The sequence below is a fragment of the Dipodomys ordii genome, unplaced genomic scaffold (assembly GCF_000151885.1).
Source record: "Dipodomys ordii isolate 6190 unplaced genomic scaffold, Dord_2.0 Scaffold2, whole genome shotgun sequence".
NCBI lineage: Eukaryota > Metazoa > Chordata > Mammalia > Rodentia > Heteromyidae > Dipodomys > Dipodomys ordii.
This window is the reverse complement of record NW_012267218.1, coordinates 32,511,626-32,527,730: the sequence shown is the minus strand read 5'-3', so window position 1 is coordinate 32,527,730 and position 16,105 is coordinate 32,511,626. Positions and strand designations below refer to the sequence as shown.

The following is a 16,105-nucleotide window of genomic DNA, read 5'->3' as shown; positions in this document are numbered from 1 at the left end:
AGGCAACAGAAGAAGATTCATGAAAATTTCCTTATAAGTTTTTAGCTTATCTTATAATCATACTGAACAATACATACATTTCAACTTTACAATTTTTACTTATACTGAGTTCCTAACTATATTAAAATCTAGTTTTTAGATCATATTTCCAGTCACTGCTTTGTTTCCTAATTGTTTTGTTTATATCTTAAGCACTTTATTATTGTATTTTAAAATTACATGTTTTGTATACCAAGCACTGCTTAAATAAATGAATGTGTGAACTGGTACACTCTTGTTAGATTCTATTTAACGCAGAGGTATGGATGGCGTTTTGATTTTCCTCTTGTTCAGTAAAACATCTGATGTGTAGCTTAGGAAGTATTTTAAGGTATAGCCTGACTGAGAATATAATTACTAGGAATCCCTACACCTTTGCAGGCCCAGAATTTGGCATGTGTCTTTTCTTCCTTCACTTGTTTTTATGCAACTGAGTGGAGGGTTTTTAATGGGCTAAAGGAAATCAATAGTCAAGGAATAAGCTTTAGATGTCTTACAATGAAACTTCTGATTATTTGTCACAGTTATTTAAATTTGCTTTTCCTACTCCTCAAAAACAACCCTGTGTTTTGGTACCAGTTACCTAATCCATCCTCTTTTCCCTCTGCTGTGCCTACCCTTCTTAATCTTCAGTAATCTCCATTATGTATTCAAATCTACTTTTCTTGGCTTCTACATATGCTGTCTTCTGACTTAACTTTGCTTGATATAATGTCTCCCAGCTCCATCCATTTTGCTGCATGTGGCAAGATGTCATTCTGTTGTTAATGACTGAAAAGCTGCCCATTGTTTATACAGTCTGTTCTTTCTAAACATCTGTTGATAGGCATGTAAGCTGATTCCATATCTTGGCTGTTATGAATAGTGCTGCAGTAAACATGGGTGTTCAGTGTTTCTTGGCTACAATGCTTTCGTTTCATTTTCTATGTCCCCAGAAGTGAGACGGATGGATCAAACACTGGATCATCTTAAGATCTATTCTTAGTATTTGTAGCAACTTCCATACTGTCCTCAGTAGCAGCTGCATGAATTCACACTGCCAACAGTGAAAACACATTCTACGTCCTCCATATCCACACTGGCATTTCTTATTTTCTGCCTCTTTGACAATAGTAATCCTAACTGGGGTGACACAATATCTCACCATAGTTTTGCATTTTGCTAAAAACTAATGTCACTCAGCATATTTTCATTCATCTGTTGGCCAGACAGATCTCTTCTTCTGGGAACTGTCATTCCAATCATTTGCACAGTTAAAAGGAGTAAATCTTACTGTTCTACACAGTGATACAGCTGACAAATATCATTATAGATTCTATGATAGATTAGAAAAGAGGACATTGAAGACTCTAAACATAAAGAAATAAAAAGAGCTAGACCTCAGTATCACACACTTATAATCCTTGCTACTCAGGAGGCTGAGATCTAAGGATCAAAGTTTGAAGCCAGTCCCAGCAGGAAAGCCAATGAGACTCTTATCTCTAATTAACCACCAGAAAAACCAGAAGTGGTGCTATGGCTTAAAGTGGTAAAGCATTGGCCTTGAGCAAAAAAGCTCAGGGACAGTGCCTAGGCCCTGAGTTCAAGCCCCATACTAACCAAATAGAGGGAGAGAGAGAGAATGAGCGAAAAAGAGAGAGAAAAAGAGAGAGAGAGAGAGAGAGAGGGATGGTGAAGAAGGCAAAAAGATTACAATGTGAATTACTCTGATTTGATAAGTTCGCATTACGTGGATGTACTAAAATATCACATTGTACCCATAATTATGTACCATTATAATGGGTTCTTAAATTTTTTAATGTATTTTTATTTTGTAGAGTTAATATTCAGAGAGGTTGCAATTACATGAGTCAGGTAATGAGTACAACCATGTCTCCCCTCGCCTTGCTCTCTCCATTTTTCCCTCCTATCCCCACACACTTGATCAGCAGTTCATTTTCTACAGTATCTAGTGAGCGTCACTGGTGTATTTGTTCACTCTTTCTTACACCTTTTCTGTGCTCCCCTTACCCTCCCAAATAGTAACAAACTAGACAAAAGAAAAAAACAAAAACAGCAACAACGGCAACTAAGAAAAAAATGTATGTCTCATTTCTTTTTCTCGGAGTTCATTTCATAAAATATTATTTTATATGACCATATGCACATAGCTATTGAGCCTTTGTCAACCACTCCTATGGATCATAAAAATTTTTAAGTAGGCAAAATGCAAAACTTTTTAAGTAGGCAAAATGATTCGCTGCCCAGAAATCATAGCAATATTTTTCTTATTCAGAAGCTAACCTATTTAATATATTAAGCATATGCAAGAAATTGCATTTCTATTTTACCTTAAATACTACATATTATTAAATACTCTACATATTAAATACTGTACATATTTTCCTACTATCTTATTTTCCATGATAACTCTATAAATCAAAAGTTAATTGCTACAACCACAAATGATGACTAAGCAAAACCATCACTCCAAAACGCAGCAAATAATCTGAGAACAGTGGCTCATATCTGTAATCTCAGCCGCTCAGGAGGTAGGGATCAGGAGGATTGCACTTTGAGATAAACACAAGCAAAGCAAAAAGTAAACACGATCTCATCCAAAAAAAAAAAAACATCTCAGTGAGATGGCATGCACCATCATCTCAACTACTTGTGAGGATCCTGGAACATGCCAACCCAAGCAAAAAAAAATCTCAAGAACTGACAGAAAAATTAATTACAGCAGAAATGGCTGAGGACTGTTCCTGGACAAAAGTCAACATGCTTTAATAATAAATGTTCTGGAAAAAAAATTGGAATAAAAAAGAGTTCCTTCATGCATGCGTGTGCGTGTGTGTGTGAGAGAGAGAGTGAGTGAGAGAGAGAGAGAGAGAGAAACCTACGGCCAGCATTATATTAAACATTAAAAAACTGAAATCATTTCCTCCAAAAAGTAGGAACTATTTTAAATGAGGGTGTCCAATCCCCTCATTCTCTCCTTTTTTTTTTCCCCTGCTACCAGGGATTGAACTCAGGAGGCTTGTGTTCTCATTCAGCGTTCTTGCTCATGGATAGTAATCTATCACTTCATGGCCTTCAACCTGTCACTTTGCTGGTTAATAAGCGGAGAAAAAAAATCAAGAAAACAATCCTCTTCACACTATTCTCTAAGACAATAAAATAGCTGTTGGAACCAGGTTAAATTAAACAAATAGAGTATCAATTAGACCAAGGAAGAATAAAATTTAACTGGGATAAACAAGTCCCAGGTAACCTGAGAAACATAAGTACAGATCCTAGGAATGGAACAAACTGAGAGCTGGCATTTACTGAAATTTGCAATGTGAGTAAGGACAGAACCAAACTTGAAAGGCAGGATCTCCCTGGAGAGAAAAACTCCAGGCTAGTCATTAGAAGGAGAAATTCCAAAGATAAAGGCTAGTAGTACATTGGTGAGTTAAACACTCGGTTACTAGAATTTGGTAAATAATAATGAAACTCAGAAAGAGCCAGAAAACCCAGAAGGTGGTTTGATTTGGGATGTGATAAGTAAGAAGTCTGGAAAGTGTTCTGGTCGATATGAACTAAACCCCAAACTGGGAAATGAAAAAAAGGGAAATTGGGAAAAGAACGTTGCCTTGTGACTTATTGCCTTGTCTACTGGAATGACTGGAATTGTAATCGCTATTTTGTAATCACTAACTGCTTCTGGAACTTGCCTCTTTGCCAATTGGGAAACTATCATTGGCCACCTGTGAGAGACCCCCTTGCTGTTTTTTTCCTTTTAAGCCTACGCCATTTTGAGCTGCGTTGCTGTTCTTCACTGTCTTGGTATAGCGAGGGGCAGCTGCCGTGGCTATTAAATGATTCTTAACCCTATTGACTGAATGTTGGTGACTCCTTTCATAGATTGTGGGTTCAAGTCCCACCAGCCCCTAGAAGTTGGGATACTTCAATAACTAGGAATTATTTTAGCTAAAGAAGTGAAAGAACTCTACCAAAAAACTATGAAACATTGATGTAACACTTGAAACTCTGAGACTATCATGTGAAAGCTAAGAGAAAACATTGGCATAGAAAACAACTGCCTGAGTAACAACAAAAAAAGAACAAAGATCAACAAATGGTATTACAAATCTTCTACACAGCAAAGGAAACAGTCACTAGACTGAAGAGACAACCTACAGAATGTGAGGAAATTTTTGCCAGCTATGCATCTGAGGAGGGGTTAATAACTAGAATATAGAGGGATCTCAAAAAGCTAAAGTCCAAAACAAACCCTCATTTACTAAATGGGCAAAAGAATTAGGGATAATTCTTGAAAAAGGAATTACAATTGGTCAATTCTTACATGAAGAAATGTTGAGCATCCCTGACCATAAAGGAAATGAATACCAAAACAACACTGAGATTTAATTTCACCCCAATCAGAGTGGAATCTTCAAAGAAACAGAAAATTCTTGAGGAGGAAATTGGGAGAAAGAAACCCTTATGCACTGTTGGTGGGAATGTACATTAGGGTAACCACCATGGAAAGCAGTATGAAGGATCATCACAATACTAAAAATAGAGCTGACAATACCACTCTGGGGCATAACTTGGTAGGAATATAAATCAGATACAATGAAGGCACTGGTACACCCATGGTTACTACAGCACTACCTGCATAGTCAAGCTGTGAATCAGCCTAGGTGCCTTTTAGCTGACAAAATGAGTAAGTAAAATGGAGAACCTATTAAAAAAAATAGAGCAATATGTAGCTATAAAAAAGAAAGAAATAATGTCATTTGTAGGAAAATGGTTGGAATTAGAGATTATTGTCATGTAAACAAGCCTTAGGTTCAGAAGGACAAAGGTTACATGCTTTGTCTCATATGTGTCTCTAGACATAAAAAATATATATATATAGATAGATATGCATATATATGTATGTGTAGAGATAGAGAGAGATATAAAGGAAAGTGTGGGAATAATTGTAGGACTCTTTAGGGAGTGAGGAAAGAGAGGGAAAACAAATGATGAGGAAGGAAGGCAGTGAACAACACTGAAACACAGTGTGTCTATACATGAAGATGCCACGAAACAACTTCTAAAAGTTGGTACAATGCAATGGGATAGGGGATCCGCGTACAATGCATATATGTACAAAATACTACAGTGAATACCCTTTGTGCAATTCACATTAATTTCTCTTAGTGGGAAGAGATTAGTCATGGGGCTTCAACTTAGGGTGCTATCCCTGAGCTCTTTTTGCTCAAGGCTAGAGCTTGACCACTTGGAACCAGAGCTTCACTTCAGGTTTCCTGGTCGCTAATTGGAGATAAACATCCCACAGACTTTCCTGCTTGGACTACTTTCAAACTGTGATCCTCAGATCTCAGCCTCTGGAGTAGCTAGGATTGTCTACATTCCTAGCTGGCCACCAGTGCCCAGCAATACCTTCTTTTATTTTCCCCGAAGACTTTACAAGAAAAACAACTCATGTAAAAAGGACAGGGGCCAGGCTCAAGAGATACAGTGCTTATCTATCAAGTGTAAGGCCCTAAGTTCAGGATTACCAAAAAAAGAAAACTATTAGCAGATGCATGGATGTGCATCTGCAGTCTTCCTCCATGCCCGTGGGCTGCAACCCTCACTGGGCTGTGAAACACACAGCTGAGGTAGTCTCCCCCAAAAGAGATGGAGTAAAATTGTGTTAGCTCAACTCTTGAAACATCCCAAGATCTGAAAATATAGAGACTATAACCCTGTGTCCTACACCCCGGCCACTGAGCTCTTTTCAAATGCTCTCTATTAGCCAGCATAGGACTGACAAAGCAGGTTGTTTGCCTCTTCATCTCAGTTATACTTCATGTGGATTTCAACGGGCATCCTTAAATTCTATGATTCTGTCACCAGGAGAACATTCTGCTTTTAATTTGGATCCTTTTCCTGTTATCCATCCATTGACTCAGGGAATCAAATTTCATAGCAATATAGTTTGCAATTTTCCCCCTTGTCATGCATATCACTGTAGGTAGCTATTTGACTGCAAAATTTCTACTGTACTGTGTAAAATGTTAAAAGAGGAACAACTCTGGTCCTTTTCATGATTTATCTCTCTCACCCCCCAGGCATCTCACTTTCACCCCCTCAGATTCTGCTCCTCAGTTCTTACATTTCATATCTATTCCCCAAACCTCCCTTCCACCATCTGGTCCGAACAAACCCTGCTCTGGCTTGTAACGACTTTCTTGTTGTGTTAAGAAGTTTCCATAAATAAACATTGTCTTTGGTCATTTGCTCTTATCTCTTTAACACCGAAAGATGCTAGTTGGGAAGGTCTTTTAAAAAATACCCTACACGTCCACACCAAAAAGTTAAAATTACAAACTGTTTTTAAAAATATTGGCAAGGAAGCTAGGCATGGGTTGTTCATGCCTGTAATCCTACTACTCAGGAGGCAAAGATCTGAGGATCACAGTTTAAAGCCAGCTCAAGCAGGAAGTCCAATAAACTACTCAGAAAAAGCTGGAAGTGGTACTTGGCTCGAGTGGGAGAGCACTAGCTTTGAATACAAAGACACTCAGGGACAGTTCCCAGGCCCTGAGTTCAAGCCCCAGGACCAAAGGAAAAAAAACTGGCAAGGAAGGTATTGTATCAGTTGACTATTATGTCAAAATTCAGTAAGTGAAAAGCATAGTCTCTTTTCTTTTTGCTTACAAAGTTAAATTGCACCAGAGTGGTTTTCTCTAAAACAATGTATAAGCTCTTGTTATCATCTCCTGTAATTGATGCAAGTCAGTTGGGTGTAAGAAATTAGAAATCTTATCATTTTTGTTCTTATCCCAAATATGAAATAGGTGGAAAAAGTGAACAACCGTTCCATGAAAACACAAGGAAAAAATGGAGATGACAAATAATAGGCAAAAGAGAAGTATCCCTTTGATGGATGAATGTCAGGCCAAGTAGACAAAAACTTTTAGTGTTTTATAAAACATGTGGAAAGGGGAGAAATTTAAGTGAAAGATATCACCAAAGACACATAAAATTTCTGTTGATAGGAAGAAAGTTTCTTTCTGATTTTTAAATGGACAAAAAATGGGAAAATCAAAACTATGATTCATCAGGAGAAATGCCAGCATTCTCAGAGTTTAAGAGGAATACAACAAATCACTGTAAGTGGTAATGAGAGTGTTCTAGGGAAATGGCATAATTACTTATTTTCAGGAACCACAATTTCTAAATTGATTATAATGTCTGGTAATAATTGATGATTAATTGTTGAGTGCTTTGCACCTTCTAAGCACTCAATAAATATGATTGATTGAAATGTCACATACAAAACACAAAGTAACATTTACAAAGCAATTGTCTGAGCAACATATTAACTGGGAAAGTTAACACACACATGAAGATATAGTAGATATAAGATATAGTACAAAGAAGTAGAAGTAGATAGAAGATATAGAAGAATTAGTAAATGAATAGTAACAATAATAATAATAAGCCATACCTTCTCCGTGTCAATGCCTTTTGACATGGACCATGTAGAAACGATATAATCCATGACTCGTTCACTAAGGCCTTTGGGGACCTGATAGAGTTTTAGGAAGTCCCGAACATTATTTAGCATTTCATGGTATCGATTGGTGTTGGCATACATTTGCTGGAAAATTGTGGTAACATTTCCAAAAATAGTTGCATAAAGAAGAGCTGAAAGAGAAGAAATGATGAAAATAAAATAAATATCCTGAGAGAAAAAAACATACAAAATTGACTAAATCAGGATGCACTTGATAGCAACGTCTTCATAAACTTACAGTCGTTGCTGCCTATGAAACTCGGCAGATCCTATCTAGAACCTGCTAGTCACTCGGAATCATCCAGATGATATAGGAGCAAGGCATCGCTCTAGCCAACATGACCAACCATGGTCAAAATGGTGGTTTTAAAAGAGTGGCTAAAATAGCCCATAGGGAATCAAATGATGCAAATATATATAATCTAGCCTTAAAATGAAAGTTAGCCTCCAGTCTTGCACTTCTGAATTTAATCAACTGAAAATTTTCCAGAGATTAATGTCTGGGATTTAACATGTATACACCTTCTTATGACTTAACTCCTACCAACTTTTGAAGTTCTTCTCTTGTTATATTTTTGATAGAACATCAGAAATATAGGGACTGGAGACAAATTTTCAGGCTATTTGGGGGATAATTAGGATTGGAATTAAATAAAATCTGGGAGCCGGTGGTTCACATTTGTAATCCCAGCTACTCAAGGGAGATCCAAAGGATCACAGTCCAAATGCAGCCTGGCAGAAAATTCTGTGAGACTCCATCTCCAAATAGTCAGTAAAAACCTAGGTTGGAGGTGTGGGTCAAGAGGTAGAGCACCAGCAAGCAAGCAGAGCAAGCAGAATGCCTTGGGTTCAAATTCTGGTACCAGTAAAGATTATTTGTTAATGTTGAAATAAAACTCTGAATTCCTGTAGTTATTAAACTCTTGTCAGTAGTCTAGTGACTACAAGCATTTTAAGAGTAAAGAAAGCTTACTGACAGCTATTATTTATCCACAAGAATATTTGTGAGCAGAAAGGTCTGCTACTCCATCCTGAATTCATAATTCTACAAACCAATCTGGCCAGACTAATAAACACTGACCTGCTACATCAAAACACGTTAAAAGTTGTTGAGTTTGGTCTAAACTGAACATGCTTCCTAATAAACTGAAAACCAGGCAGCAATGATTTCCATCTTGTACCCTGAAAATTTATGTCTCTAAGCAAAGCATGAGCTGATTCATCTTGCAGTTTCATCAAGCAAGTCCTATTTAATGAAAGTGGCACAAAAATCAAACTGTGGAAGCAACTTCAGATCCATTATGCCATTCAAGAGAAATCATTTGTTTCTACAAGCACCATTGTTATCTTCTGAATAACAAATTCTAATTTCACAACAGAAATCGATTGTTTTTACAAGCATTTAGTTTTTTTCTACTGTTCTTTGGGGGAATTACATACTGATGCAGGACAATTTTTGAAATAGATGATATTTGGTCAACATTAAGTAGAAATATAATGTCCACATTTCTCAATGGAACTCTTTAAACCTTTGGATATTCACATTTGAAAAGGAAAAAAAAAGCACAGGCTTTCTGCCCCTCTTCCACCATCACTGATATGAAGAATGACAGAGAAATAATTATTTAGAAGAACCATCTAGCAAGGACAGAATTTCATGTTTTCATAAAGAGAAATAAGGAGAAATTATGTTTTTAAAATAATGGACATTTTAAGAGTGTGTGAGATGATGTTCTGGCTCATGTTTTGGAAGAAGGCCCAATTTTCACAAATTTTCAATTAATGTCACAGAACTGCCTCTTGCTGTGATGTATTTAACTCAGTTGGCTCTCTAAGATAATTACAACATTCTACATTTGCTGAAATATCTTACTTACTGTTGCCTTGTTGTTTAACAAATTTCCACACAAAGAAGTGGAGCAAGATGGTAATAATGTCCCATAAATAAACATCCATCTGAACAAATATTCCTTCACACATAAAATCACCTTTGCAAGAGCTAAGGAAACAAGGTAAGCAATCACAGTACCTGGTTTCAGCAGAATGAAAAGGATTTCCCAGGACTACCCTCTCCAACTCCAAACAGTGTACTGTGCTTAGAGGAGAAGGAGGAAATTAAATCTAGACATTAGACTTGAAACTTATTACAGTCTTGCCAAGGTAAAATCAACTCTTGTAGCATCTCAGACCACTGCCTGCAAGCAGCCTGGTGCCACAGGACTTTTCTTCCCTCACCCCCATTCTCTAACTCAAGGGGCACAGTGTTGAGAAATGTCCCATCACTTGAAGAATAGGACAGGAAAGTAAGCAAAACTTAGTCTTGAAACTCAGAGCCAGGCTAGGGAAACCCAAGACTGAGATTTCCATAGTTCCTGTCCATAGGCCGATGCTCACTGACAGGGTTTCTTGACCTTGTCTTGGTGCTAAGCAGAGACCGGAAGCCCTAATGGAATGGATATTCTAGCCAATATCACTTCTAGCTGGCTGCACTAGTCTTGAGCTTGAGTATATCACATCAGCAAATATGACCTGTGCTTGTGCTGGTAAACTGTGTGGTGGCACACAGGGCACCTAGGAATCACAATATGAAACAAATGATTGTCCACTGGGGGAAGAAGAGGTAGGTAGTTTTTGAAGAGCCTATGTTCAGTGCCTCCACAGTAAGGGCCAGTATGAGACAGAATCCTGTGGCCTCTGATGGCAGGCCAGACACTATGGGCAAGATACTTGGGCTTACCCTACTCTTAGGCAAAGACTTGCAGTGAGGAAGAAACAATGCTTGATAAGAAATGTACTCACTATCTTGCCCATGTAATTGTAACCCCTCTGTGTGGAATTTTCACAATAATAATTTTTTAAAAAGAATGACAAAAAAGAAGCTATACTTTCTTAGACATCCTTTTGATCAATCCTGAATAAAACCAAGTATGAATGCATCACAAAATGTGCTATGTGATTTCTTGTTTCTTCCCCCTATGGTATATCCCCTGTTGTCACTGTATTTGATTTTGGTACCCTGGTATTGTATATATATCTGAGTTAGGGAAGGAAAAGGGAACAATAGAATGGTGAGACAAAGGACAAGGTGGGAACCAATGCAACAGTGATATACATAAGACAATATGTTGGAAATGATCTGTACAACTTGTGGGAGTTGAGGGGAGGGATTGTAAGAGAAAAATGAGGGAAGGAGTAACAACTTTGACAATCAATGTATTATTACTTATGTAACTGTAACACCTCTGTACAGCACCTTGACAATAAAAAAAATAAAGAAAAAAATTGGTCTCAAAATGCCCAATAGTGTTGAAATAGAGACAATGCAACCATGGCGGACTTGTAGCAAACCTGAAGCTAGTGTCACTTACTACTAAAATAGTTACAATGAACACAGGCTCAGAGAAAAGAAGCAACCTGCTTCCAATTTCTAAAACAAGAATAAACAAAGCCAAATTATGAAGTCTGGAATAAATACTTCCTCCTTCAAATATGCAGATATTCTTGCATGCCAATGAGCATCAAGAGCTTTCAGGAACCTATGATGACACATGATGTGTGTGCCACCCACAGTGATGATAAAAGCATGAAATCATAAATCTGTAGAAACTCCTAGAGAATTTAAAAATTATTTAAACAAAACTGAGCAAACTTCAGGAAAACATTCAGTAACAATTCAATAGCTAATCAGAGAAACTGAAGACGGAAATAATTTAAGAAACAATAAAGCTTGAAAGTACATGAATTGAGATTTTTTAAAGTATGATAGGAAGCATTGATAAATCAAATAAAAATTGTAAGCTCAAGAAAGGTTAAATGAAAATATAGTCAGATAAAAATAATGAGGAAAGGAGTTCTGGGAAGATGGCGAAGGAGAAGCTGGAGGCTAAAAATAATGAGGAAAGCATATAAGAACTCTCAAAGATCAACAATCAAACTCAGTTTAATCAAATCTATCACAAGACATGATAAAATCAACCTCCCAAATGTTAAATCAAAGAGGAGATGCTCAAAGCAGCAAGAGAAAACAGTGAACACGTTGTGGTTTTTCAACTGCCCAACAGCAGGCTTCCCAGAAGAAACCTCGCAGTGATAAGGAGTAGGATGAGATGGTCACATGACACAGGGGAAAACTCTAATAAAAACACTATACATTGCAAAGTTATCCTTCAGAACTAAAAAAGACATAAAGACATTCCCAGGCAAGTAAAAGCTCTAAGAATTTATTGCCACCAGATCTGATAGATTAAAAGGAAGAGATGTTAGTAAGATGAAAACATTGAAAGGTATAAACTTACTGGTAGGATTAACTATGCATACAAATTCAGAAAGACCTAAGATTGTTAACATGGTACTTATAACATTTATATAACATCAAAACAATAACCACATTAGTTTGTGAAAAGATAGCTATACAGAAAGAGGCAAAAAAGAGTATCAAACATTCAAAATAATGCCAGGTGCTGGTGGCTCATGCCTGTAATCCTAGCTACCCAGGAGGCTAGATCTGAGGACTGTACTTCAAAACCAGCCCACGCAGGAAAGTCCATGAGACTCAACTTCCAGTTAACCACAATAAGAGAAAAAGAAAAGCCATATGTGGATCTGCACCTCAACTGGTAGAACATTATTAGCCTTGAGCAAACAAACTCAGGGATAATGCCCAGGAAGGCCCTGAGTTCAAGCTGCAGTACTGGCACCAAATTTCTTTCTTGTGATTGTTTCTAACGTATTTATAAGGTACTGTGTGATTTCTTTGTTGCTTTGTATGTCCCTCCCCCATGCTGTAACCCCTGTTTTCACTGTATTTGATGTTGGTATAAGTTGGGGAGGGGAAGGGAAAAAACAAAGTGTTTAAATAGGGATACAGGTGGACCCACTGCAACAATGAGATGTACAGGACGCTATGTTGAAAAACGAACTTTACAATTTAGGCAGGAAGTGAGGGGAGTGTAGTTGAGGAAGTGGGAGGGATGGGATGGTAGGGGAAAAACAAAGGAGGAGGCAACAATGCTTGATAAGAAATGTACTCATTACCTTGCTCCATGTAACTGTAACCCCTCTGTACAGTATTTTCACAATAAAAAACTTATTTAAAAAATAATAATAAATAAGGAAACAAGACCTTTTATTTCTTTTTCAGTTTTTAATTTTTTATAATTATGCCTTCTTTACCTTATAAATGGTGTACTCACATGTAAATCTTCGGGAGGGTGTAAGGAAGAGCACAGAACTTAAGGGAAAAGGGTGAAAAAGTATAGCAGTGGAGCTCACTGGACATGGATGAAAGTGAACTATACAACTCATGGGTGGAGATGGGAGAGAGGGACTGGAAGAGAATGAGGGAACAGAAGACACTGTGTGAAAGGAAATGTACTCATTACCTAATTCACATAAATGTAACTCCTCTATATATCACCTCTATAATAACAATAAAGTAAATTTAAATTTTTTAATTTAAAAATAATAGATGAACAAAATGCATTATAATGAACTACTTATGGTGTCAGAGAATGAAGAAAAAAGGGGAAATACCTAAAAATCATGAATAATTTTAAAAGAAAAGAAAAAGGAAACAAGTTTCAAAATGGTAGTAGTAAGGCCTTATCTATGATTGCCTAAAATGTAAATGGATGAAAAGAAACAGGGCAACTGAATGAATAAAAAGCAACACTTTATATATGCTAAAAGACAACATGTTTTATTCTTTTGGGTGCATTAAATGTGTATACAAATACATACAGTTAGTTCTTCTCATTCAGGTCTCCACTCCAAACCTCACTCCTCACAGAGGCCTTCCCTGGCCAACAATGCTTTCCTCCAAATTATCACTTTCCATTCTCTACTGAGGTTCATGTTTATTTATCACTTCTGTACTTTCTATTGCATATTGATTTATGCAAACAAATTAGACACTCTACTTCCTTTTGGACTAACTCAATAGATGGAAGTGTAGCCTTGCAGTTCTGCCCATTGCCAAATTCTTTGAGTCTCAGATGGATGCTTTCTGTGAGACTCTGCACAGGCCTCCAAACTCCAGGATTCGTCAATTCCATTTCAGCAATAATACCTGCATTTCTATTTTTCATAGTTGTTAAGTATGAGAACTACATGATATATAGTCCTACAACATTCACTCTCATAGGACTTGAAGGTTTCCCTCAGAGAATTGTATTAGATGAATTCTCAGTAGCAGACACAGGTGACATGCAGTATTGAGTCTATGCATCTTAAGATACAGTTGATCATTCTTGCATACATTATTATGAATGTTCCCTCTGGAATTACAAATTCTATAGAAGTAGGTGTGGCCGAGTGATCTTTGCTCACTACTATATTCTTCCACCAAATGAATCAATTTCTGAGACATAGTTGTTAAAATATTTTCCCAGTAAATAACACTCCAAAAACTATGAAACCATTTTCCAGAAACATTATCTTTAACATAAAAATACCCCTACTGGTAAAATAGGAAAATTAAATATTTAAAAAATAAAGCTATATATAGCCCCCCCAAAATAAATAAAAAATAAAGTAACCCATATCCTAGCTATATTAAGACTATAACTATATTTCAAAGTCCCATATTTATGGGACTATGATCTAGTTTTTAAAAGATCTATTGCATTTTTTTACTTTAGAATGGAAATAACATTGTTAATTCACCTACTTTATTAGTAATAACTATGATTTGTAACAATTGGGATTTTCTTTTGCCTGTGTCAGGTTTTGAACTCAGGGCCTTGGACTTGTTTACTTGTTCATCACTGATACTCTTGAACCATACCTCTAATCTAGCTTTTTGTTGGATATTTTAGAAATCAAGTCTTTTGGACTTTTATGCCTGAGCTGGTTTGAACTTCTGAACTTTAATCCTTCAGATCTTAGTCTCCCAGTAGCTAGAATGTCAGGAGAGAGCCAAAATTTTGTGAAGAAGTCTTTTTTATGTTTTTTTTCAGGCTTTTGGACTTAATATAAGTGCTAATTTTATGAGTTATATTTAGAGAGTTTTAGTAATCCTGGTTTACACATCTGTATATGTCTAATCTAAAAAGTCTTATGTTTTCTTTATTTACTACAAAGGGATTAGTGTGTGTGTGTGTGTGTGTGCGCGCGCGTGCATGTGCATGCACATACATATGCGCATGAACATATATACACGCATGCACGTGCATACGCACATGCATTCTAGTCTGGGAACTTGAACCCAGGGCTAGGGCACTGGCCCTGAGCTTTTTTTGCTCAAGACTAGTGCTCTACATGGAAGTGGCGCTGTGGCTCAAGTGGTAGAGCGCTCTCCTTGAGCTGAAGAGCTGAGGAATAGAGCCCAGGCCCAGAGTTCAAGCCCCACAACCGACCACAAAAAAAAAAAAAGACTGGTGCTCTACTGCTTGATCCACAGCTCCACTTTCAGCTTTTTTTTGGTGCTTAATGGGAGATAAGAGTCTCACAGACTTTCTTGCCTAGTCTGGCTTCTCATATTTCAGTCTCCTAAATATCTAGGATTACAGGTACACGCCACTGGCACCCTATTAAAGAGATTATTTTTCAAAATAATTACGAGATTAAAGATGGCTGCAAATTCCTTGATACTCTTTCCATTGAGTGGCAGTATTTATATCGTTTTCCCCTTGAATATAGGTATATCTCATGATTATTCAACCAATGGAACTGGGAATCATGGTTGTATGCCATGGAAACTTCCAATACATCAATATTTGAACCTGTTCTTAGAATCTTATTTGTATGCTATAAGGAAACCCAGTATTCTCTCGTGTATTACTCTCACAGAGAGGAATTAAGACTGCTGGCTAGTACCATTGGCTAAACACCAGTTAAAAATCTATCCTTGAACTGAAATGTTTGAAACACTGATGGGGTTGTATATTTCTGATAAGAACTTCATGGAAGTGGCTCAGCCATCACCATCCTTCCTATCAATACTCACGATACTTAATTTTTAAAAAACGACATATTCCATCCACTTGTGATTCTATAGGTAACTCACAGCTTGACAGCTATCTAGCTGAGCAATTATGGAGTGAGGTTTCCAGGCCGATTCAAGTCATTCCAGTTGATCCTACATAAACTAGAAGTAATTATGCCCTCCTTCCCCTGCATAACTAAATATTTGGGAGGGTGAGTTAGTTGTTTTCTATAAGCCATAAGTCTGATTAGTTATACAACAATAATGACTTGGTATACATCAACAATGGCCATAATAAAGCAGAACAGTTCTCAGCTGAGTAAATAAAGCTGGGAGAGGAGGTTAGAAAGGGACCTTATAACACACATTACAGTCCCAAAGTATATTCTGGAAAAGAACCTTTGTAAATATTTAATATTGTTTTGTATTTTAAAATTGAAAATACCTATTTTGTATTACAAATAAATATTAAAATCATGAATGAATGTTTGAGATTCTCAAAAACAGACAGGTTAAAAGGTTAAAAGACTGAACAATGCTACAATAACTAACTATAGTATTCATTCAAGAACTGTTCAATTCAAGCCAGTCCTGGTGGC

General features: G+C 36.9%; 1 protein-coding gene across 1 annotated transcript in view; it reads right to left on the bottom strand.

Moving 5' to 3' along the window:
* Nucleotides 1-16,105, bottom strand: part of Kcnh5 (potassium channel, voltage gated eag related subfamily H, member 5) — a 275,839-nt gene that overhangs the window by 97,206 nt on the left and 162,528 nt on the right. The window contains exon 8 of the mRNA XM_013013844.1: nucleotides 7,514-7,713. Coding sequence (XP_012869298.1) covers nucleotides 7,514-7,713 — 200 coding nt within the window. The remainder of the gene's footprint in view (nucleotides 1-7,513; nucleotides 7,714-16,105) is intronic.